The 26440-nt window shown below is 38.7% G+C and overlaps 1 protein-coding gene across 2 annotated transcripts in view; it reads left to right on the top strand.

Annotated features, from left to right (window-relative positions):
- The window catches only part of SYN2 (synapsin II), a 139450-nt gene that overhangs the window by 54747 nt on the left and 58263 nt on the right, over nt 1-26440 (top strand). For both annotated transcript variants that reach the window (XR_011557959.1, XM_070738575.1), the window contains exons 2-5: nt 17878-17935; nt 19985-20076; nt 22328-22484; nt 25154-25243. Coding sequence is in view for 1 of the 2 variants with exons in the window: in XM_070738575.1 (XP_070594676.1) it covers nt 17878-17935; nt 19985-20076; nt 22328-22484; nt 25154-25243 (397 nt within the window). In the remaining variant the exon portion in view is untranslated. The remainder of the gene's footprint in view (nt 1-17877; nt 17936-19984; nt 20077-22327; nt 22485-25153; nt 25244-26440) is intronic.

Genomic DNA, 26440 nt, shown 5'->3' with positions numbered 1-26440 from the left:
GGGGCAGGCCAGCAATGGGGGTAACCCTTACCCAGCCTGAAATCCCCAAACTCCTTACCTGCACGCTGATAAGCTCGCAGGGTACTAGGAGCTACCGATAAGGCGATCGCCCTGGAGGCCTCGTCTCTCCAGCTCTCGAGAGCCCGCCCAGGCTCCACAGGTGGGCTGGAAACACCTCCGGCGACTCTCGGGCCCACGGGGCCAGGGTCCGAAACCTGGACAACTGACCACGGGACAAGGCATCAGCCACCCCGTTATCTAAACCAGGGACGTGCCTAGCCAAAAACAAGGCGTTCAAAGACAAGGACCTGTGCACAAAATGGCGGACAAGCCGCATCACCCTGTCACTCTTAGAGGACAGGGCGTTCACAACATGTACAACCGCTAGATTGTCACACCAAAAATGCACAGTCTTATCCCTGAACTGCTCCCCCCAGAGCTCTAAGGCCACTATTAAGGGGAAAAGCTCCAAAAAAGTTAAGTCCTTAACCAATGAACAGGCACTCCATTCCGGAGGCCATGCCGACCAGCACCACTGGTCACCTAACACTACCCCAAAACCGCAAGTCCCTGCGGCGTCGGAACACAGCTGCAGCTCCGCTTCCAAAAGAAGCTCCTGCCGCCAAAACGACAACCCGTTAAAACGTTCCAAAAACTCCCGCCACACGCAGAGGTCAGCCCTGACCCCTGCACATAAGCGGGTACGATGGTGGGGCAAACTTAGCCCCTTCATCGCGTCATACAACCGGCGAGAAAAAGCCCTACCAGGCACCACTACCCGACAGGCAAAATTAAGAATCCCAGCCAACTCCTGGAGCTGCCGAAGAGTAACCTTCCTGCAGCCCAGGACCGCCTCAAGCTTGGACCTGATTTTAATCAACTTATCCAGGGGCAATCTGGAAGATTGCTCCACTGAATCCAATTCAATACCCAGGAAGGTAATCCTGGTGGCAGGGCCTTCGGTCTTCTCGGAGGCTAAAGGCACCCCCAATTGAGCACAAAGGGCTTCGAAGTCCCGCATCAAAGCAAAGCATTGCTCCGATTGCGCAGGCCCGGCCATCAAGAAATCATCAAGGTAATGAACGACAGACCCCAGGCCACTCCGCCTCCTGAGCACCCACTCGAGGAAGGTACTAAAGCTCTCAAAGAGGGAGCAGGAAATAGAGCAGCCCATTGGCAATGCCCTATCCACGTAAAACCCACCTTCGAAATGGAAGCCCAGCAGCTCGAAGTCGCCTGGGTGAATGGGGAGGAGCCGAAATGCCGACTTAATGTCGCATTTACCCATAAGGGCTCCCACCCCACACTCCCTAACCATAGCCACGGCCGCATCAAAGGATGCGTACCGGACGGAACAAAGCTCGTCAGGAATGAAGTCATTCACTGACTCCCCTTTCGGAAAAGACAAATGGTGAATCAACCTAAATTCACCACTCGCCTTTTTGGGGACCACACCTAAGGGGGACACACGAAGATTCGGAAAGGGCGGCTCCGGGAATGGCCCAAGGACCCTGCCCTCAGCCACCTCCTTTCGAATCTTAGCCCGTACAATGTCTTCATGTCCGACAACCGACCTGAGGTTGTCGGACATGAAGGCCCTCCTAATACCCACATAAGGGATCCTAAATCCCTCGGAGAAGCCCCTCAAGAGCAACTCGGCTCTCGGGCGAGGGTGGTAGTCGATCAACCAACCCTCAAGCACAGAAACATTAATTGGGCTGGGCCCCTTTTCCCCCAGCTGGTGGGGGAGGTTTTCCTGGACCCCCACCCTTCTTCTCCGCCCCTTTCTTGGGGCGGGGACAGACTGAAGCCGCATGGGACCCCCCACAATTCCCGCAGGCATGCTTGTACTTACAAAAGGGACGAAAACACGCCCCTTTTGCAGCAAACTCATGACAAGCGGGCGAGGCCCCTTTGCCAGCCACACCAGGAGTCGCCTTGGCCGGCGAAGCCGCGCCGGGCTCCTCCTCCATAAAGTGCCCACTATCCGTGCGCTCACACCCTTCCTTCCCGGACATATGCGTGGCCCGGAACCACAGGTCCGGGACCACCATATCCCACGGCAAGTTGGGCTCCACAGACATCCTCATGCGGAAACCCTTATCATAATGGCGCCAGATGGTGCCCTTATATTCAAAGTGGGCCCTGGCAATTAAGTCTATATACTTAAACATGGCAGAGGCCATAGCCGGCTGCCGTTGGATCACTACCGACCCATAGGTAAGAAAGGCATACAGCCAGGAGCTGAAGCATTTCGTTACCTTGGTCTTCTTCGTTTTCTCCCCCGGGACAATCTCTTTCTCCTGCTTGGGAACCTCGCGGTTCAAAAGCGAAAAAAGATCGACGTATTCGCCCCGCCAAATAGCCTCCTTGACCGACGGGTGAAGGTGGCATCCTAGAGGGGTGGACGGCAGCCCACACGGTATGGCCCCCGCTTTAATACAAGCGAAGGGGTCCCACACCGAGTTGGCCGCCACACCAAAAACACCCGCCCCATGGGGGTAGGGGGAAAACCGGGAGCGGGGGCATGACAGGAGGGGCCGGAGGAACCCACCCCCCTGCCCCTGGCACCGCTGGTGTCCCCGCAGGACCCGTCCCAGACACCGGAGCAGCGCTGGCCGCCGGCGGCCCCGGAGGAGGTACCGGCGGAGCCCACACCTGCCCACAGGTGCCCGCGGGGGACCCCAAAAAGCTGGACCCACTCCCGACCCCCGCCGGGGGAAAACCCGGGGCGAGGGGAGGAAGAAAAGACAGGGATGTGTTGTGTGGTGCAGCCTCACCTGCCCCGTACGGGGTTGAAGACATCCACGGGGGGCCCAATGGTGCGGGGCCCGGGAAAGCCGCCATCGGCCCTGCAGGGGCCTGCCGTCCGAACGGAGCCGGCTGCCCAGCCTGGGCCGCCGCCGGATCTCTCCCCAACGCCGCGGGCACTTGATCGCTGGCCGCTCCGGGGACTGCACCGCTCCTCCACTGCTCGAGCTCATCGAGCCTCTCCAACACCCTGGCCCAAGACATAGCAGGAGAAAAATCAGGTTGAGGGGCAGGAGGCAACGAGACCACCCCCCCTTGTTCAGGGACCACCCCAGCAGTCCCCTCCCTGCTGGCCCGGGCCCGGGCAGAAGGCCTAAGGGCCCCCCTGGGGCGCACTGCTGGCGGAGCCATAGGAGCAGTGGCAGGCCTCTTCTTAGGAGCCATCACACTTTTTCCAGTATATGCAATGAGCCACAAAAACCACCTAGGCCGAAACCCCCAGCACGAGTGGCAGGCCCAACTCCCCCACCGCAGGGCCCAACCTAGAGCCTAAGAGCCCTAGCTACCCTTCACCCCCTTTATTGGGAATAATACTAATTATAGTTATAACACAGTATTTATTGATTGATATCTTATCACCAAATGGCAAGCCTCCCTGCGCAGGCAGGCCTCAAAGGCCTGCAATCCAGGCACGACAACCTCCCAGGACCGGGGGCCCAGACCAAACACCCCCCACCACGCCCTCCTCCCAGCCGGGAGGAGGTTACCAGTCCCCCTCGGGCCCGAGGGGGATCCTGAAGACTGCAGCCACGCGAAGAGGAATAAGGCCACAACGTCGTCTTGCAATGAGAAGAGCCGGATAACCTCGTTGCGCAACGAGCACAGCACTTTTCGCCCCCTCGGCAGGCCACAAAATGGCGGCCGCGACCCGAGGGAGACCCAAAATGGCGGCCGAGCAGCACCAAAGAAGTGTCTGCTCAGGCAACCAGGTCCGGGCGAAAAGGCTGTTTCCCGGCCTGCTGCCCCTTAAATAGGGCCAGCAGGCCCCGCCCGGACCTGACGTCATGCCCAGCCACGTGGGCAGGGCATTCCCGGCCGAAATCTCGTCTCGCGAGATTTCGGCCGAAAACAAGATGGCGGCCGCCATCTGAAGGGTCCGAGTCTGCCCGGCCCTTCAGCAACATCGCCGTGGGGCCGGTGAGTCAGCCGGCGTTATTATTGAAGACTGGAAACAACCAGGCTGTGTTTTGTTTATACGTAATGATTATTGTGGGAAACGGATATGCAATATAGGAGAGATAAATCCACCCACGTGCTTTACAGACAACCATGGATAGAATTCTACACCCAGGATGTGTAATTTATTCCAAATATTTCCTTTTCTTGACAAGCTCAGCCTGAAGTAGTTTGAATCTTCTAGTTTTCCTAGACTTACAGTAATTACATAGAGAAATTCTTAGTAAATGTGTGATTCAGAAGAGGCCTTTACAACAGGAATAAATACTGAAGATTGTGGCTGTAACTGAAAAAGTGGCACTCTTTAGAGAAGACAACAGTTTAAAAAGAGGTTGTATTGTATCAAGATTCTCACTCACCACTTTGAAAAATACAACCAATTTATCTATTAGTCATAAAAAAGCAACTGGCCAACCAACAGAATTTTGTTCACTATTTTAGATGTCAGTTAAAGCAAATACCTTTCAATATTTAGTGTATGGACATTTAAATTCCTATCAAGGTCAGATATTTTACATGCCATTTCCTACATAGAAAGTGATGAGAATTTTATTTAATTTTGAATAAATTGCTTTGATAAAACAATCTGATAGTGAAGTACTTTGTTGGGCTTATTGTTTAGTTCAATTCAATGCAGTTCTTTTAAAGTACAGAATGTATTAATTTTCTACCTGTAAGGCTGGCAAAGATGGGGTAAAAGTTAATAACAGATCATAGGATACTGTTGCAGTTGTGGCAACCTAAGTCTGAAAATCTCCTGGAGATCAATGTTTGAAAATCAATAAAGCATAAAAATATTGGCTGATAAATATACAACCATCAATAAAATAATTTATTTATTTGTTTATTTGTTTGTTTGTTTGATTGATTGATTGATTGATTGATTGATTGATTGATTGATTGATTTTTTTATGCCGCCCTTCTCCTTAGACTCAGGGCAGCTTACAACATGTTAGCAATAGCACTTTTTAATAGAGCCAGCTCCACCTTGGCTCATTATTTATTCTGTTCCATTATTTATTCTGATAATAAGTAGTACCTGGTTGCAAATTTTAAAAATAATTTTTAATAGACAGCTATTTGAGGATCATCTCATTTGGTCTGATATTTGATGAAAAAGACATTTTCAAAGTTCTGTGTAAAAAAACTGAAGCACTATTCAGGTTAAAAAGAAAAGCTGGGGATTTAATTTGAGACTTTTGTATATTCAGATCTGAAAATTACAGAGCATGCATTCATGTCAAGACTAGGTGGGTAAATTACATAAGGGCTGTATGCTTCATTAGTTCATAATTATTTTTTAGCTTGGCTTGAACTCTAAACAATATTATACGCACAGAAGCACTGTTTGATATATGATATGTTTCTATTCAGTTTTATATATTATTTAATTTATAGACATAATCCTTTAGCTAAAAGCAGCAAATACAACCAAATTTGTTGTACTATACATGTCACATTTCTAATTGCAGCCAGAGCAAAATTCTGTTTTGATGCCAGTGAACTATACTTGTCTCATATTCATTATTATGGCAATTGATCCTAAAGACAAAAATATTTTCTTCTTTTGTCATCCCAGACATTATAAGTATTAATTTTGGGTGAGATGGATGTTGTTTCCATCAACAGGACAGGAGTGTAATCTTAACCCACCACTGTTCTAAGCATGAAATAGATTTAAACTAAATGTCAAAAAATACGACTTCAGCAATAGAGTAATCAACGCCTGGAATGCACTACCTGACTCTCTGGTTTCTACTCCTAACCCCAAAACCTTTAACCTTAGATTATCTACAACTGACCTCTCCCCTCTCCCCTCTTTCTAAGAGGTCTGTAAGGGGCATGTATAAGTGCATCATTGTGCCTTCCCTGTCCTATTGTTCTATTGTCTTCTATCATTACTTTTTATCATTACTTATCTAATGTTTTATTTGTACAAATTACCATCCGATAATTGTTTGACAAATACATAAATAAAATAAAATAAAATAAAGGGTACTTGTGATGAGGTACTTGGAGTCTTGCTTAAGAGCAGCCTGATGGATAAGAACACATAGTCACCACAGAATTGTTGCCCCTGAGATATTCTACTCATGAAGCCTAACCAGGGGTACCACCAGTAGCACTATATTTCTTGTTAGGTTAGGTTAGGTTTATTGGATTTATATGCCGCCCCTCTCCGCAAACTCGGGGCGGCTCACAACAATAATAAAAAACAGTACAGTACATAATACCAAATCCAATGTTAAGGTTATATTAACCAAATCTTGTAAGATTAAAATTATTTACACCTTTCTTTCCTTTTACTCACTAGAAAGCTAGGTAGGGCCTCTTATGAAACATCTTTTACTTTGGTAGGCAAAGATAGATTTTACATGCCGATTGTCCCATCTGCAGCCCTCCATTCTACTTAAGTATTGAGCTGCAGAATTTTCAGCTATCTTCTAAGTTGGATAAATTTTCATAAATACATTTTATGCTGATACATTTCTATTACGCATGCAAACTAAATAATCTGCTGTTCATTTAAACCAATGACTATAGAAAGAAAAGAAGTTTACAATAGCAAAATAGAAGGATTTGGATTAGAATTGGGTATTAGTTTGAAGCCATTAGTTTAAATGTCAGTAATTCTGAACATAATTTGCTCCCTATATGATTTATCTTATTCATATAGATGATCTATTTACAGCTAGCACATTTTCACAGATGTAACTGAGTCGTTTGATTTCCTAAATCTTTCTTCCTACTATAGAATCAGTCGGTTATTTTACAGAGTGCATCTGTGTCACTTTATAAATATCTAGAACCATTTCAAAATGAATATGTTTCAGAAACATTTGTTTACATACCAGTAGTCTATATCTCACTGGCTTTGATTGGGCTCACACATTTTATTCTGAAATAAAATTACAAGTGTTTGCAAGATAGGCCAGACTCAGTCACAAAAAATTATTTCTGAATGTCTTTCCTGCCCTCTAGGTGTTGGTTTGGTTTTACAGCCCAGGTCAGGGAGAATAAAGAAGAACAATTTTAATGGAAAAAAGATAATGCAATAATAATAAATAATTCAGAAAGAAAGTCATAGCAAGTATGAAAAAGGTAAATTCCATGATTTGTATCACCAGGAAGGAAACGGAAAATTAAACTGCTCACACTGTAATGCTGTCTGTACACATTTTTGATATAGTTATGATGGGATGCCTCAAATCAGGCGTAGGAGCTCTTCACAGGCCCTGAACTTCACTAAATGTATAGAAGATGAAGATGAGAAGTGGAGTCAAATCACTTAAAGGGAGATATGGCGTTATACTGTTATGTAGAACAGAGGTAGGTTCCTCCCAGTTCGAACCGGTTTTACAGAACTGGTAGTAACTTGGCGGCCTGGATCCCTGGAACCGGCAGCGACCCAGGCCTGCCATGCTACTGAACTGGCTCTCTTAGTGGCACCATAGGCAGCACCATCTTGTATTTTGCTTCTGCACATGCACAGAAGCTGTGTTTTTAGCACTGCGTTTGTGTATGCGTCCACACTTTGCATCCCTGAGTGAACTGGCAGTGAAGAAAACCAGAACCCACTCCTGGAGTAGAGGAGAGATGTGGCATATGGAGGAGTGTGGTAGAATAGATTTCATATAAATTTTAGTTAAGCCATATGATAAATGGCTTAACTAAACATATTATAGACATTAATGACACCTACTTACCAAAATACTTACAGACTGTGGTCTTAAGAAAAGAAATAATAAATACAGGTAGTAACTTGAGGGAGCTGCTCTGGAGTTCATCCTTGGACTATATTTATCAGTAGTTAAATAAAATCCCATAATAGCTATTCTTAAAACATTATTGCAGTTTTTTCTGGGTTCAGAAATGTTTAAAAAATGCATTGGTAGGATACAGGTAGTCCTCTTTAAAGTTATAGTGACTTATGACCAGTTCTCACACTTAAGACTGTGACAGCATCATCCCTATAGTCACATGATCAGATGCTTGAATGTATTTACAATGGTTACAATGTACCAGGATCATGGGAATGTCCTTTGCAATCTTCCTAGGGAGCATCAGACAAGCAAAGTTGAGAAATTGGGGGAGCCAGATACCTTAACAATCAGATGGTTCACTTAACATCTATGGCGATTGGCTTAACAAAAATAAAAGGTCATAAAATGGATCATGAATCACTTAGCAACTGCCTTGCTCATCAGCGAAAATATTGTGCTTAATTGTGGTCGAAAGTCGAAGAGTATCTTAGAAAATCCAAAAAATTTATTGAATACAGGTATTATTGTACATATGCAGTCATTTGCTTACTGTACTAGTTATTTTGAAGACTATGATGGAGGCTGCTGTTGCTCTTAAATCTTTCTGCTCAGTAGAGATGGATGGAAATGGCATTGATTTGAAGGAGTTTGCCAACAGATGCTTCTGGACATTCAAGCTCCTCTAATTCTCTCTCCATGTCTAAATCTGTACTGTGTATTATAGCATTTGTCTGCACAGTGATGTTATTTTTTTAATTTCCAGAGAGGAAAGCAAAACCAACAGAGCGTAGTGAACCATAAATATTTATTATGGCATAAGCTTTCATGAACCCAAGCCCAAAACATCTCGTGCTCTAATATTTAAAAAAAAAATATATACTCTTTGTTTAAAAACTGAAATTATTGCTGCTTGCCACAATAAACATTTTATTCCAGCCAAGGATGTCAAAAGTTTGTTTTTAATTACTATTAGATATATGTGTCTTTCCCCAATTTTTAGTCTCATTCTTAATATTCTTATAAGGATTCCTTGTTCCCCTTGGATTCCCAAAATGATCAGGTCTCAATTTATTATTCATTTTAGCTTTCATTCCAATCCCGCTTTAATTATCAGTTATTTTGAAGCATGGGTTTATAAATTGTACTCTTTCACATGTTATCTGGAGGAAAGGTATTATAAAATTAATGTTACAATGTTCATAATTCAAGAACTTAACCCAACTTCTAAATATTAGGCTAGAAGATTAAATCTAAACTTAACATAAATTTCCCTCCCTATCTTTCAAATCAGCTTCAGAGAAATAATTATTGCATTTATTTATTTATTTATTTATTTATTTATTTATTTATTTATTTATTTATTTATTTATCGATTTTTATGCCACCCTTCTCCTTAGACTCAGGGCGGCTTACAACATGTTAGCAATAGCACTTTTTAACAGAGCCAGCATATTGCCCCCACAATCTGGGTCCTCATTTTATCCACCTCGGAAGGATGGAAGGCTGAGTCAACCTGGAGCCACTGACCTACAGATCTACTGTCAGCTTCAGTGGCCTGCAGTACAGCACTCTACCTGCTGTGCCACTCGGGCTCTATGCTTTGGAAATCTATGTCTAGGAATTTTGTGAGTCAAAATGTAACACATTTACAGTAGTAATCAGCATAACTAGCCATTTAATTTCTTTATATTGTTTTTACAGTGATCCCCCGTTTATTGCGTCCCCAACCATTGCGAACAGGGTACTTCGCTATTTTTCAACCCGGAAGTCAAAATACCATCTACGCATGCGTGCCCGTTTTTTTCTATGGGCACGCATGCGTAGATGGCAACTGGGAGATCAGCTGCTAGGCGGCTTCCCTGGGTCTTCCCCCTCTTGCTGGCGTCAGCGAGGAGTTTCCCCACCGCCCACGCAAACTCCTCGCTGCCGCCCGCCCTTCGCCCGCCCACGCCATTCATTCTCGCCGCTTTCGAGCTGAGTCCTGAAGCGAATTCGCTCCCGGACTCAGCTCAAAAGCGCCGAGAGCCAGCGTGGACAAGCCGTTCGTTGGCGCTGGCTATCGGCGCTTTTGAGCTGAGTCCGGAAGCGAATTCGCTCCCGGACTCAGCTCGAAAGCGTCGAGAGCCAGCGTGGACAAGCCGTTCGTTGGCGCTGGCTATCGGCGCTTTTGAGCTGAGTCCGGAAGCAAATTCGCTCCCGGACTCAGCTCGAAAGCGCCGAGAGCCAGCACCCCCCGGATCCCCAACCCGGGTTTGGAGGGCTGCTAGGAAGCCCCCCATGCCGGCGGCAAACAGCCGCGCCGCCCCCAATCTTCGGCTCCTCGCTAGCGCTGTGGGAATAAAAACACCATCTGCACATGCGCAGATGGTGTTTTTACTTCCGCAGCGCTACTTCGCGAAAACCCGCTCGTTGCGGGGGGTCCTGGAACGGAACCCTCGCAACGAGCGGGGGATCACTGTATCAGCTTGCAAAATACAATTCTAAACATTTATTTCAAAGTAAAATTCTTTTTAAAATAATTAAACTGCAAAAACCTACACTTTTAAAGTATGTGGGTAGAAGAAGCTAAATTGTATTTAAACTCCCATTCTCGGATTTATAATTGATTTTTCTATTTAAAATAGGATTGGAGAAAGTTTCTGAACTTTCAATCTTGCTTTCATAGGTGTAATCTATGCATTCATTTTTCTGAGATGCAATTTATGATAATAAAAATAAAAATAAAATATACAATGATGTATGCAAAGCAGGTTGATTTTGAAATGTTTAAATAAAGTGGAAATGTCTGATTGTAGTCTATTGTAGTTACTTGGCTTCTTGCATTAAAACATTTTGCATATTAAATAACAAGCATTGCTTCTAAATGTTACATTAGGATGATAGATCCTTTAAACAAATTTGGAATAAGTATTGCTATCTTGCAATTAACCATTTCTGTCTGTTGCTTACTAAACAGGAAATGGTTTACTTTCCAACTAATGTTTGGCCTTCTGTAACTATATATAGGCATGTGAACAAATAGAGGCAGGAATGACAAATGCCTATCTATTTTTATAGATCTTTATAGATTTATAAATCTATACTTATACTTAGATTTATATGTTTTAACTCTTCTACAGTGTATTATTCAAAATTACTAAATCATTCTGTGCAGGACAATAACATAAGAAACTATAGTGAGTGAACTAACTGGAGCAAATTTAGTTGGCAGTATTGTATCACAATATACTGGAATATTTGCAGCTTTTTAAACACCAAAATACATTTTATCACCAAAATTATCTTTCAAAAACTTTTTAAAAAATCATTACATTTATAATCATACTTATCATTAAGGATGGGATGGGTTCATGGGGGTTCAGGAGACTCTTTAACTAAGATTCTGTGCAGTTTGGAGAACTGGGGTGCCGGGGTGGCACAGCAGGTAGAGTGCTGTACTGCAGGCCACTGAAGCTGACTGTAGATCTGTAGGTCAGCAGTTCAAATCTCATCACTGGCTCAAGGTTGACTCAGCCTTCCATCCTTCTGAGGTGGGTAAAATGAGGACCTGGATTGTGGGGACAATATGCTGGCTCTATTAAAAAGTGATACAGTGTTCCCTCGATTTTTGCGGGTTCAAACTTCGCGAAAAGTCTATACCACGGTTTTCGAAAAATATTAATAAAAAAATACTTCATGGGTTTTTTCCCTATACCACGGTTTTTCCCGCCCGATGACGTCATATGTCATTGCCAACCATTTGTTTGCCTTTAATAAATATTTTTTTAAATAAACTTTAATAAATAAACAGTGTGAGTAATAATCTAAATGGTTGCTAAGGGAATGGGAAATTGCAATTTAGGTGTTTAAAGTGTTAAGGGAAGGTTTGTGATACTGTTCATAGCCAAAAATAGTGTATTTACTTCAGCATCTCTACTTCGCAGAAATTCGACTTTCGCGGGCGGTCTCGGAACGCATCCCCCGCGAAAATCGAGGGAACACTGTATTGCTAACACGTTGTAAGCTGCCCTGAATCTAAGGAGAAGGGTGGCATAGAAGTCAAACAAACAAACAAATAAATAAATAAATTCCCAAATCCCACTCTTAGATGGCCATGCCTACTCCACCCCTTCCAGGTGTCTAAGTGAGATCTATCTCCCAGGAGTCCCTACTGCCTCCCCACTTGGATACAGGTAAGTGCAAAGCGAGCGCAAAGGCTCGGGCAAGGCAAAAAAATAGACCTACCGGAAATTCAGAAAGGCTGGAAACAGGCCCATTTCCAGCCTCCAGGGAGCTTCCAAAACCTTGGGAGGCTTGAAGAAAGTGTCCGGAGCACAGGGAGGGCACAAATCCTCCCCCCGCCTTGAGGTGAAGGAGGCAGACCAAGCCACATGCATCATGGCCATGCCTACCCAGCAACCGGGAGAGAACCCCTTGCTAAATTTTTTGAAGCCCACCCCAATGCAGGGTTTCCCACTCCAGTGTTCTGGAAAAACTCAAGGAATGCAATACTGAACAACAGTATCTGTTTTTGTTCTTTCCCAGTGTAGATGAAGACTACCCTGTTTTCCCCAAAATAAGACATCCCCTGTTAATAAGCTCTATTGGTCTTTTGAATGCATGACAATAAGGTCAAGCACTTATTACAAGGTTCCAAAAGATATAAGACAGGGTCTTATTTTCGGGGAAACATGGTAATTGCAAGTTATGAATAAATTTTATGTTTTGATAACATGACCATGGAAATTTATTTTATTGCTGAGAAATAAAAAAAAGAGAGAAAACAAAGGTGGTTGTCTCAATAATAAAGTACATAGTTTGAATGTAAAAAAATTCAGTGCCTAGTTAGTATATCTAAAAGTAGGTAATAAAATCTTATGTCTGAATACTCAGTGCATAACCACTAATCATTTACTATACATAATAGCAAAAATGGCTTGGTGTCCATTTCTTTTTACACAAGAGGGCAGCAAAAACCATCTCAGCATTTCAGGTTGTGCTCCACAAATGCCATAAGAAAACAATTTTTTTTAAAAAAGCTTTCCTCCAAATTTACATTAGGAAATGGAATATCCCAAGCAAGAAGAAAAGCTTTATAATATTTACTAATCAGTACACTACAGAAACATATACAGTGGTACCTCTACTTATGAACATAATTTGTTCCGTGACCAGGTTCTTAAGTAGAAACGTTCTTAAGTAGAAGCAATTTTTCCCATAGGAATCAATGTAAAAGCAAATAATGCATGCGATTGGGGAAACCACAGGGAGGGTGGTGGCCCTGTTTCCTCCCAGAAGATTCCTAGAGAGGCCCCTTCTCGCCTTTTCCGGCCCTGTTTCCTTCCAGGAGATGCCTAGAGAGGCACCACAGAGCCTTCTCCCCACCTTTTCCGGCCCTGTTTCCTCCCAGGAGATTCCTAGAGAGGCCCCGCGGAGGTTTCTCCCTGCCTTTTCCATTTACAGTTTCGGAGGCTCGAGTTTATAAGTAGAAAATGGTTCTTAAGAAGAGGCAAAAAAAATCTTGAACACCCGGTTTTTATCTAGAAAAGTTTGTAAGTAGAGGCGTTCTTAGTTAGAAGTACCACTGAATCTTAATTCTTAACAAAGTATAAATTTTACTTTTATGAAATTCTAAGAATCATCATAATGTTTCTATCTTATTTAAACCATCGCCATCTTTATATATTCTTTCTTTTAGAACTTTCCACTATTAATTGAAAAGATACAATAACAAATTCAACAACTTTGATTCTCTGTTTGAAAAATACCAGAAAGCAACAAGAAATTATGGTATCTAGGATACTTGGAACTTATACAATGGGTACAGAAGAATAGTATGATACCCTAAGAAGAATTATCATTGATAATTTGATAAGTAATATTTAGAGAATAGAACATAGTTAATGTATTTGCTTGTATGATTTATACTTTCTCTGAAGGGAGCAATTCAAAAAAGATTTGGAATAGCAACATTATCTTGGCTCCATAGTATCTTTGTTATTTAGTGATCCATTTGTTAAATGTGAAATCCTTAGTTATTATAATCACTTTTAAATATAGTTTCTTACACAAGAGGCTTACCTTCAACATTAAGTTTAATAAGTCATTTGTTGTAATTCATTAATAAAATCTTGTAGTACTGGCAAATTACCAAAAATCAAGGCAGGTAGCAGATAATTCTAATTTTATGTTATTATGTCATAACATTGTTTTTAGATTGCCAAACAAGAAATCATATTCTGTCAGAGAATATATTGCAATAGGAATAATAAGGGGGTCCAGTTATTTGTAAGAAATAAATGCACTCTAGTAAAATATAATCGTTGAAAAAATGTCATAATTCCATTTGTAGTTCCATTTCCTGCAGCTGTGGGCTTGAAAAAAACACTACTAATATATTTTGTGCAGTTTCTTCTTTACAAATTTTACTTAGGTTTTACAGAAGAATAACAAATATCCATGAGGTTTTCAATCTTGTAGTAGATTATAACAGATATTTGCACACATATGCAGTATTTCTTTGTGTATCTATAGTATTTCTGTTTCTGAAATACAAACAACGCATTGGAAATCTAACCATGTCATAGAAAAGTTCTGATATATTTCATGTTTTCAGTGGATTATGCTTTGCATACTTTGAAAATTGTTCAAAAGAAATGTTTGAGACTTTGAAAACAGCTCTTTCTGTTATTCATTAAAACAGCCTAGCTATTTTCAATTCCCATTGGTCCAAGGAATCCCTTCATTAAAATTAATGTGACCCTTAAAACATATTTGAGATTTGTAATTAAATATTCTTAAATAAATCTTAAATATCTTCCACCATAGGATTTGGAACTATGCATATTATAAACTGTTCTATAAATTAGATATAAAAACAGTATTCATTTCAATTAATAATATATTTTTCAAAAAATAATTGAATGTTGTGTTCCATATAGCAAAAAGTAGAGAAAAAAGAACATTTTGTATTTCCACATGTTGATGAACAGGCTGAACTTAATGGCAGGATCAAATGCATCATCAGTTTGGAGTCTGTGCTCCAATAACAGCCCTGAGTCCAGCCCTCCACCCCAACCCACCACCAATTGACATCCATTTATTGATCTGGCATTAACTTGCCTTGAGTGTTAGTAGTTCAGATTCTTGCATACAGGTAGAATTAAATAAACTTTTAATAAACTTTTTGAACTGTATTCTGATTTCTGACTTCTTGTACTTGATATTAGTTTGGTTACATACTTGCTTTTTATTAAATGCATTATATAATATATATATATATATTATAATACTTTATTATTGTTATATTTAATTATATAGATTATTTGGTTAAATATCTCTGAACACTATATTGAAAAGAAACATTGCTATTTGGTATTTAAATCTGAAAGTAAATAGTTAGGAAGATGATAGGATAGATAAATGGATGGTGTGATGTGATGTGATCTGATCTCATCTGATGTGATCATATATAACCTTTCCTCTCCTATTGAATGTAGTGATGTTGTGACTTCCTGGGAAAAGGGCATTTCTATCTTATTTATGAAATAAGATCAGGCTATTCATAAATCAGTATTTATTCTACCAGAATCCCTTCATCCTGTTAAACAATTTAAAATTAATTAGTATTTGCTGTTATTTGAAGTTTTTTCTTTCTTTCCCAATGTGATTATGACTACAGTGGTGCCTCGTCTTATGAACTTAATTCGTTCGGTGACAAGGTTCGTAAGTAGAAAAGTTTGTAAGATGAAACAATGTTTCCCATAGGAATCAATGTAAAAGCGAATAATGCATGCAACCACATCCGAAAACTCACCCCTTATGCCTTGTGCTGCTGGGAATCCCCGCCTCTGGATTTCTATTGCCAGGCAAAGTGCCCGTTCCTGCGCTGCTGGGATTTCCCTCAGGCTCCCTTCACTGGGAAACCCCACCTCCAGATTTCCGTTGCCAGCTGAAGTCCCTGTTCTTGCGCTGCTGGGATTTCCCTGAGGCTCCCTTAGCTGGGATTCAAAGCAGAGCCAACAAAAATGAAGGAAATCCCAGCGAGGGGAGCCTCAGGGAAATCTCAGCAGCACAAGAACGGGTGGTTTGGCTGGCAATGGAAGTCCGGAGGCAGGAATACCCAGCAAAAGGAGGCTCAGGGGAATCCCAGTGCTTCGGCTGGCAACGGAAGTACGGAGGCGGGTCATCCCAGCGGCGGCAGCTTGGATTAGTAAGGTGAAAATAGTTCAGAAGAAGAGGCAAAAAAATCTTAAACACAGGGTTCATATCTCGAAAAGTTCGTTAGAAGTGTTCATAAGATGAAGTACCACTGTACAGTGTTCCCTCACTTTTCGCGGGGGATGCGTTCTGAGACCGCCCGCTAAAGTAGAATTTCCTCGAAGTAGAGATGCGGAAGTAAACACACTATTTTTGGCTATGAACAGTATCACAAACCTTCCCTTAACACTTTAAACTCCTAAATTGAAATTTTCCATTCCCTTAGCAACCATTCAGATTATTACTCACCATGTTTATTTATTAAAGTTTATTAAAAAAATATATTTATTAAAGGCAGACGAAAGTTTGGTGATGACATATGACATCATCGGGTGGGAAAAACGTGGTATAGGGAAAAAACCTGCAAAGTATTTTTTAATTAATATTTTTGAAAAACTGTGGTATAGACTTTCCGCGAAGTTCGAACCCGTGAAAATTGAGGGAACACTGTATATGTATTTTTGGGGGGGTTTTAAAGGTAAAGTTAAATGGTGTGCTTATATTAGTCCTCTTATAAAATAAAGTTTGATTTTGTTATCTTTGATAAGGTTGGTCTGTTTTCCCAATGAAAGAGGGAAAGCATGAATCCTTAATCATATGTATATATGTTACATATGAGAGCCGTGGTATTGCAGTGGTTAGAATGCAGTGCTGCAAGCTTCTTCCATTCTTCCAAGGTTGGTAAAATGAGGACCCAGATTGTTGGGGACAATATGCTGACTGTAAACCACTTGAGAGGGCTGGAAAGCATTATGAAGCGGTATATAAATCTAAATGCTATTGCTACATAGATAGCATAACTTTTGAAATTATGTCACTTTTTTGCATTTACATTTTAAATGGTCAAAAAAAGACATCAAATTAGATTTCCTTTACAAAGTAGTGTCAGCCCTTCGAGGCAGGCTCGGCCAGGAACATCTACTATATTAATATAGGCTATAAGAATATCCTTCCATCCCTCTTAAACACAGGACAGGCAAGGCAAGGTAATCATGACTTTCTCCATTTCTTCCTGTCTCTCCAAACAAAATAATATTTTGGTAAGGACTGCCTCATATTTATATCACAGATATTCCTGTACAAATAAGAGTAAGAAGCAATATACTGTACTATGCCAAGGCAGCAGACAAAACCATGGTGCAAAGAGCTTCTGTAAAAGGAAATTTGAGAACTTAAATATACTTAGCCTTTGGGCTTCATTGTTTCACTATAAGTCCATAATCCAAAATATAATAAATTCTTAATAATACTAAGAGTCAAATTTTCACAATAGACAGATTGTTAAAAATATGTTAAACTCATTCAATAAATTCAGTGAATCAATGAATCAATGAAATGTAAAAAGGAAGTTATCATTTAACAGTTGGTTGGTTGGTTGGTTGGTTGCTTACTGATTATTCAAAGTTACAACAGACCCGTCCAAAAGCTAGCCACAACTTGATTCTGCAGTTCCAATAGTATTTTCAATATTTGGCAACTGGATAATTTTTATGATTGGTTGCAGCATTCTACAGTTACGTAACAATGTTTTTTGCTGGTTTCTGGCCTTTTTTTGGCCTATTTTTGGGGGAAAGTGCTGATAAGAATGAATTATTTACTTAAATGATTGCCACCAAAAAGTTATAAAATAAAGGCAGTCCCATGGGTGCTTTGATTTATAACCATCATGACTTAATGATGATGATTACAGTATTATTATTTATTAGATTTGTATGCCGCCCCTCTCCGTAGACTCGGGGCGGCATACAAATCTAATACATACAATAGTTCTGAACTCCAATATGGTAGTAACTCAAGGACGACATGTATTATTAAATAAATTGCTAAATACCAATGTAATTTTGCTCATTTACTTACACTTATTTTAATGAGAATTCTTCCATTTCAGGACCAAATGTTTTCGTGGGAAAAAAGTCCATGGAGAATATGACATCAAAGTCGAGCAGGTATTCAAAAAAGATTACTGTCTTATTACTCATATAATTTTTCTTAGCGTTAAGTATTATTTCAGAGTATTAAGTGTGGAATAAGTTGGCATTGTATAAAACTATTTTTGAGTTTTTTGAGGTTACTGAGGCACTAATAAAATGTTTATAAGAACATTTAAAATGTAAGGGGCATTCATAAGTTCACCAGAGTGCTTTCTGTCCCCTGTCCTAATGTTTCTCTAGTGTCATGTATATAAATATTATTATATCTTTGTATATACCCAATACATACTTGACAAAACAAATAAGTAAATGAAAATAAATAAACACTTGACAAGGATTTTCTTTAACATAATTGTTTTAAACAACAGCTTTAACCCTGCTTACTGTTCATTTCTAAATGTGAAGTTACATTCTTCTATTAAAGGTATTGGTATTTATTAAGACAGTGAAACTGTTAATAAATGTATATGCCCTATTGTCAGTTCCAATGTAGATGATTCAGAAAAATTGTGAGAAAATTGTTATTTAAAGCACCTGAAGGTAGGACAAGGAACTAATCTAGGAGATAAGCAACTTAAAACTAAGGAGAAATTTACTGAGAGTTAGAACAACTTGCCTCCAGAAGTTGTGAATGTTCCAACACTGGAAGTTTTGGAGAAGATGTTGGATAACCATTTGTCTGAAGTGATTCCTGGGACTGGACTAGAAGAGCTCCAAGGTCCCTTCCAAACTGTCTTATATTATTCTATTCTATTAATTTGTAGAAGAGAAAAAAGATTTTAATTCTTTTTTAAATCCTACTCTTTCTTTATATCCACAATTTGTTTTTCATGTAAATAGCATCAAAATCATATTTATGTTCCAACATCTAACAGCTTTTAATGTAGGAGATAAAATTGTAATCAAGCCCTCCCAAATATTAGAAAAGCGACATAATATTTTCTTTATGGTGTCTATAATTACCTTTAAATTTGATTACTTTTGTTGCACAGATGAATTTTAATTACAAGAATATGCCTAATGAGTAAAAACTATATTTACTTAGGAGTATAATGTAATCGTATTTGCTTGGGGTGGGGGGGGAATGAAGATAATTGTAGTGACATGGTATATTGCCTTCAGTTTTTGCTAATTTAATGAAGTGAAAGATGTTGGATTTGCAAGATAAAGTAAGTGAAACATACTTTAGAGGTATGTACACGTCAGTTCAATGAATGTAAAAATGTTTCTTTAAGAGTGCCTCTTTTAAAAGGGACAGAAATTATGAGGAATGTATGGAAGGTAGTTTTAGAGAACAGAGCTATAATTGCTGAAAAATTCATTAGAGTCATGCAACATCCAGAATGAGTTAGTGAGTCAGTGAATTCATTCATTCATTCATCTATCCATCCATCCATCCATCCATCCATTCATTCATTCATTCATTCATTCATTCATTCTTCTCTGGATGAGAGTTGGAATTTGGCTACAGAATTGTTCTCCCTGGAACAAAACGGTTGAAACAAGGAAGTTGCAGGGTGAAAAAAGGGCAAGGGTCTACGTTTGCCAGCATGGGACAAGTGACGTCAAAGGGGATCATTATAGACAATGATCTGGTGGAAGAATGGGGCCGACTGCTTTGGGGGATTTCAGGCTTTAATTGCTCCTTTTGAATGGTAATTCTGCCTGTAGCAAATCTTCTCTCATCCACACCTTGATCATGAATCTATGGGAAGATCTACCAAGAGATTTGAATTTTTTTAAGTTAGTGACAATACATTTTACAAACCTTTGTAATATACACATGTGTAAAAATTTCTTTCAGACTGTGCCATGCAACATCCGAGAAATATTTGTTACTTATTGAAGATGTTTCCACTTATATTTGTACTTTTCATATGAAAAAAAGTTCCAACATTATCCTGATCTCTAACTATGTAACTTCTTTTGTAAGAAAACACTCATAAAATAATATTTTTGAGCATAGTTTTCTACATACTATTTGTTTATTCAAATTTCCTATGTCTGCAGAAGTTACATGTGGGCTAACAGCTTAAAACGAGTTGGTTTATTTTAATCTTTCAGGCACAATTTTCAGAGGTCAGTTTGATAGCTCATGCTGATGGGAATTATTCTGTAAATGTGCAAGCCTTTCGAAATGGCGCTAAAGTTGTCAAGTAAGTTATTTTACTTTCTAACTTACAGAATTAAGGTTAACATAAATAAATACAAAACATGATTGTGATATTTTATTAGAAATAGAATCTGTTCAGGGTTTTAAAGCCAAGGAAATCCAGGTCAATGGATGACGTAATTAATGTTTGCTACTTGCTATTGTTACTTATGATAAATTCATAAGTAAAAAATAGCCCAAATCATTCAATATCTAAAGGTAAAATATCCAAATAGCATCTCACTTTGTTCTACTTCATGTGAGGTTTAGGCTAACAGATTTATCTTCTTTACAGTATACGATCATCAAGAACTGGCATGACTTGATGGCATAAACCAATCTATCAATCAGGTTAACAAGGTGTTTTTGTCCATGTCTTTTTCAATAAAACCATGCTATTTTGTGCTGATAAATTTCTCTTCCTCAGTTTCAGATGTAGAGGTGGGTTCCTACCGGTGTATCCTGGTGTGTCGTTCCGGTAGTGGCCCACCAATTGCACAATTTGTACACAATGGCTCCAGTGCCGTCTTTGCTGGTTCATGCACGTCATCATTTTTTCCTAATTTTTGGCACTTTTTTGTTCTCTGAGCATGTGCAGAAGGAAAATTATGCCTCTGTGCATGCGTGGAAGCAAAACTGTGTGAGGGACGTGTGAGTGTAGCGCACGTGTGAGCGCAAAATGTTGCGATGTGCACACAGTGCACCGGTAGGAAGGTAAGAGGAACCCGCCCCTGTTCAGATGTGCAAATATGATTTAAAGAATAGAAAACGCATCTTTAAGTGTTTCTGGCAACAAACTTGCAAAATCTTAGAATGTGTATAATTGCTCTAGAGAGACTACAAATAAAACAATTAAAGAGTTATTGGTTTTCTCTTTGGTGAGCACTAATAGGCCATTGAAGGCCTATTTAAATAGAACTGGATGTTATATGTGAAACAAGGAGTGATAAAGCAGAAGGACCGAAACATAAAGCAGTTCTAAATTAGTATCCAGTGTTACATTTTTTTACAGATATCACAGATGGCAACAAATTCAGTGTTAATATTTTTTTGTTCCTAGGAGAGAAAATTAGAGAAGACAATAAGCTTTACAACAAACAGACTTTTAAATTATGACTTTAACATGACTATTATGGCATCTTCATTTTACCCTCAACTCAAAATAAAATTTATAAATTTCTGGTTTTGGTTGTGTTCCATCAGAAGGATGGGTATATGTCTACATAGATTACTAGAGTGGTACCTCTACTTAAGAATGCCTCTACTTAAGAAGTTTTCTAGATAAGAACCGCATGTTCAAGAGTTTTTTGCCTCTACTTAAGAACCATTTTCTACTTAAGAACCTGAGCCCGTAAAAAGTCTGACGGCAGAAAAAGACCTCATGGTCCATCTAGTCTGCCCTTATATTACTATCTTAGGATGGATATATGTTTATCCCAGGCATGTTTAAATTCAGTTACTGTGGATTTATCTACCATGTCTGCTGGAAGTTTGTTCCTAGGATCTACTACTCTTTCAGTAAAATAATATTTTCTCACGTTGATTTTGATCTTTCCCCCAACTAACTTCAGATTGTGTCCCCTTGTTCTTGTGTTCACTTTCCTATTAAAAACACTTCCCTCCTGAACTTTATTTAACACTTTAACATATTTAAATGTTTTGATCATGTCCCCCCTTTTCCTTCTGTTCTCCAGACTCTACATATTGAGTTCATTAAGTCTTTCCTGATACGTTTTATGCTTAAGACCTTCCACCATTCTTTAGCCCGTTTTTGGACCCGTTCAATTTTGTCAATATCTTTTTGTAGAGATTGGAAATGTTTTAATATGTTTATGGTTTTTATATTAGCTGTGTTTTTCCTAAGTGTATATTGAGCTGCCCCGAGTCTACAGAGAGGGGCGGCATACAAATAAATAAAATAAATAAATAAATAAATGAAATAAATATATTACCTAAGAACTGTCTGTCTTTATCAATTGTATATGGCCTTTTGTTATGTCCTTTGCTAAAAGGGCATTATAAATAAACCTATTATTATTATTATTATTATTATTATTATTATTATTATTATTACTGATTGCTATAGGCTGTTATAAGGAGTTAGCATTGACTTGACGCAGACACATAAACAAACAGTTTTTAGTATAATGCTTTTTCCTCTAGATGTAATCTTAAATCAGCCTGTTCTAATTCCCATAGCTCTAGTGAGGTTTTAATATATTTGTTTGCTTGCTGTTAAACTCAATTCTCTTTAGGTCATTCAAGCCTGACTTTGTTGTTGTCCGGCAACACTCATTCAGCATGGCTGAAAATGAAGATTTTCGTAACTTAATTATTGGAATGCATTATGCAAGCATCCCAAGTGTTAACTCTTTAGAGTCAATCTACAACTTCTGTGACAAGCCCTGGGTAGTAAGTAACAAATCATAATTCAGTAATCATATATTTCATTGTATAATTGAAGAATAACATATTTGAATGTTGAATGGGAAAAGGAAAGAAAAATGAGTACCATTTAACCAAAGTTTGGGCTTGTGCACATGCAAAACTTTATTGAAACATTTACATTTGGATTGCATCTCAAGGCCTTACATAATATAAATATATTCCTTGATGCTTTTTAATTACTATGAATATTTAATGCTGAATTGCTTAACATTTAATAGTCACAATCTTTGCTTCATTTCCTTGCGCCTTTCTTTTTTACTACTAAGATTCTCAAAATTTTGCAGATAATTTGTAATTTGTAATCAGTCTTGTACAAAGTTAGTGAAGTAACTATTGTTAATAAAAAGTGCCTGTTAAGAGAAGAGGATGAAATAATAAACAGTGGGTAAGGAAATAGAATAGTATAGAATACTGTCGCAGAGAAGGCGCAAAGGCACAATCCAGTTGAGAGCCTCCAGTTATAATTATAATTTTTGCCTGCTGCATTCAAGACAAAACCAGCCAGTTCTCTACCTTAAGATGTTTCATCTGTTATTCTTGCCATTGTTAAAAAGGCCGCAGGCATTTGAAATAACTTTGTACATTTTATCTTTCAAAATCAAAATACTTTTATCTTTTACCCAATCCTTTGCATAAAAAAAGGTTTCCCAAATTTTTAGAGAACCTATAGTTCTAAAATACTCTAGCATGACAGATTAAAATTATGATATATGTAAAATTAACAAGAGATACTGTACCTGTGAAGCCTAAATGACAGTTACATCTAAATGTTCATTCTAAATGTCACTTTTGGGCAGTTGTCTCAGCATTTAGCCCAAAAGTCTATTATGTGAGTTCATTATAGATACCAGACTTTGGGACCATTTAAGGATTTTCTCCAATTGCTCTGTCAGCCTGGAAGTATTACTTGAGGCAAGAGCCAAAGTGGGGCCAAAATTCCTATGTTCTCAGCTTGACTCAGAACGGCATCTTATCCAAGTCTTCTTCTGTGCTTGCTGCCCCAAATATTTCAGAAACCTTTATCCAGTGCAATGCACATTTCACCATGTCTACTGCCCTTTAACAACTGCAGAGCCCGACCCCCTCCTGAGTAGCCAAATGCCCTCTTACTTACCAGTACCACAAGGACAGTAGAAACAAAGATTAGACACTGCATCATGAAAAATATGTTATCCGGGTGCCCTTAGTTTGTCTGGCTACATATTATCTCTTCCTTTGGGACAAAACCTTGTCTTTATGTATACAAACAGAATCTAGCAATAGGTTCTAATCTGACACTATGACTTCTATGGCCTGTGTTTATTTATTTTCCAGTGAAAAGAGAGAGAATATTAAAACATATCAAAATGTTAACGCAGCCAGGCAGTCTGGAGATTATGCCTGGAGTTTTCTCTTGTTCATCCCATGAGGCTGTTATCTTTATTTATATCTATATCTCATTTATATTAAACAATACTTTACAATTAAAAGAAAAAAGTAGAAAAGGAAGCAAGATAAATAAAAATAAATAAATAAAACATACATCTCTCTTTCACTCTCTCTTTCTCTCTTCTTTTTGAAGAGCAGAGTACATGATATTGTCAATAAAGAAATTAACTTATTTTCATTAACATTGCAAAAATAATTCACAAATTTGGAAGTAAGACTGGAAATAATTAGCTCTTTCCAAATGCAAATACCAGTTATGGCAAAGAGTTAAATCTTCCCAGCTCTATACTAATCTGACAAACTAGGTAATAGGCCGAGAACAAAGGTGGTATTTTTGCTAATGGTTCACGTATGTGCGTGTAAAGCTTCTGCATAGAAGTATCCCAGCCAGTTGGGCAGAGCCTCCTGCTGCTGGCACTACCGGTTCTAAACCAGTAGCAACCCATTGCTGGCTGAGACAAAGACCAGGAAGATCAAATGTCCAATCATGAGTAGGAAAATTGCTCTTTCAGGTATGCATTTAGAAAGGAAAAAAAATAACTCAATATTCTCCCTTCTTTTCCCAGGGAGAATCTGTGGTTTCTCCCCCACCCCATGCTTGCAATTTACCTTTTAAAAGAGTTTTATGCTTTAAATGAATGGTGCCTCATCTTATTTGACCATAAATGTATAATTAGAACTTATTTCAACCTCTGTGCTATACATTTGCTATAGCTATGTAAACCTGGAAGTGACTATAGATATGTCATTCAATTATTAATAGTAACTAAAAGTCTATTACAGTTAATGAATAAAAAGAAGGAAATACAGAATAAATGACCTCATCATAAATGTAGCATGAGAGTTGGCACTAAACCTTAGTGATAGCTCTATGAAAAAGCAATTAGTATATAAACTGTTTAGTACCAAGTAGAGAGACACTGAAATCCTCTGTTTCTAAATATGCCTGCTTAGCAATACACTGTAAACGAGCTGTGTTCAAGTATTGCCATAGGGGGAAATCCAGATAATATTTATAAATAGGTTTATTAATATAAGGCTGTTTGTGTACTTTTTTACTTCTTTACACTAAGGCATTTTGGAACTTAGATCTTGAGATTTTGATAGATAATGATTAGAGGAGTACTGAGATAATTTCTTTCTACATTAAGTCTCTTTGGAATTTAATGTTTCTTTATTTCTTTCTTTGTTTGTTTTTTTGGTAGTTTGCCCAATTAGTGTCCATCTATAGATCTTTGGGAGCAGAGAAATTTCCTCTGATTGAGCAAACCTTTTATCCAAATCACAAGGAAATGGTAAGAGCAAACAATAAACATAAATTTCTATTCCTTTTGCATCTGAAAGAGGCATCTATAATAATCCATGAGTTTATTATATCTGTATATCATTCTCATGTTTTAGCTGTAGTGCCACTGGTTTTATGAAACAAAGATGTATAAAATATTTGACTCCCAAACAAAGGGAAAAACATTTCTGATGTTTTTAAAGTTACAGAAATGAGAGATATTCTTCTTTTAATACATACATTTTAGGCTGCTCAAATTTTGCTCTCTCTTTTTTGTAAATTACATAACTTGTGTGAAATTTTGATGTGTATAAACTGTATATATCATTATATACTTATATTTTTTTTCTATCAAATCACATATATAATATATGTGATATATAATATAATATAGTTGTATTACATATAGATACTTAAATATTATATACTATATATATTGTATTATATTGTATATATTACTAATGAGAGGTTTCTGTGCTATGTTATTAAATTCTGAAAACCTTGAAAATTCTGCAAACAATTTTGAGAACATTTGTTTTTTTCTTACCACCATTTCTGTTGCACTTTCAAATATACCATGTAGTATTTAATATACTAGTTTAATACTGTTTAGTGTTAAAAATAATTCTCTGTAGTGAATGGAGAGAAATCTAACCTCAAAACGTGAGACAAAATATGAAAGGAAAAGTTAAATCTGAGTTGTCAACTGTAGTCTAAGGTAGTGGGTGGAGATAGTCAAAGCTTTAGAAAACCAATTATTTTGGTAAAAGTGCATATATTCCAATGAGAATTTGAATTAGGTTATTTATTTCTTTTTTGATGTACGGTCAATGTTCTTATTTCTGTATGCAAATTATAAAAGTTAGTGTGAATCCTTAATTTTCTATTCTACCCTTTTGATTGGACAGGAAGATATTGTTTATAATTTTCTGGTAAATGTATATTATATAGAATCGGCTCCCATGTCAGAGGGAGAAAGCATTTGTTAGTAACAGATATATATTGGATATACACACACACACACACACACACACACACACACTGATCAGGTTGGAACATTTGTTTTTCTGTTTAGTTGATAACCCTGATCAAGAAACTTTATAATTCTATAAAAGTATGGTATAATAGTTGTATTTATCATGCATCTTAGCATATATGGACAGAAAATAGAATTATTGGAAACATTTTAACTTTTACATTTTTTCAC

Source organism: Erythrolamprus reginae, chromosome 2 (genome assembly GCF_031021105.1).
Source record: "Erythrolamprus reginae isolate rEryReg1 chromosome 2, rEryReg1.hap1, whole genome shotgun sequence".
NCBI lineage: Eukaryota > Metazoa > Chordata > Lepidosauria > Squamata > Dipsadidae > Erythrolamprus > Erythrolamprus reginae.
This window is presented reverse-complemented; position numbering and strand designations above follow the sequence as displayed.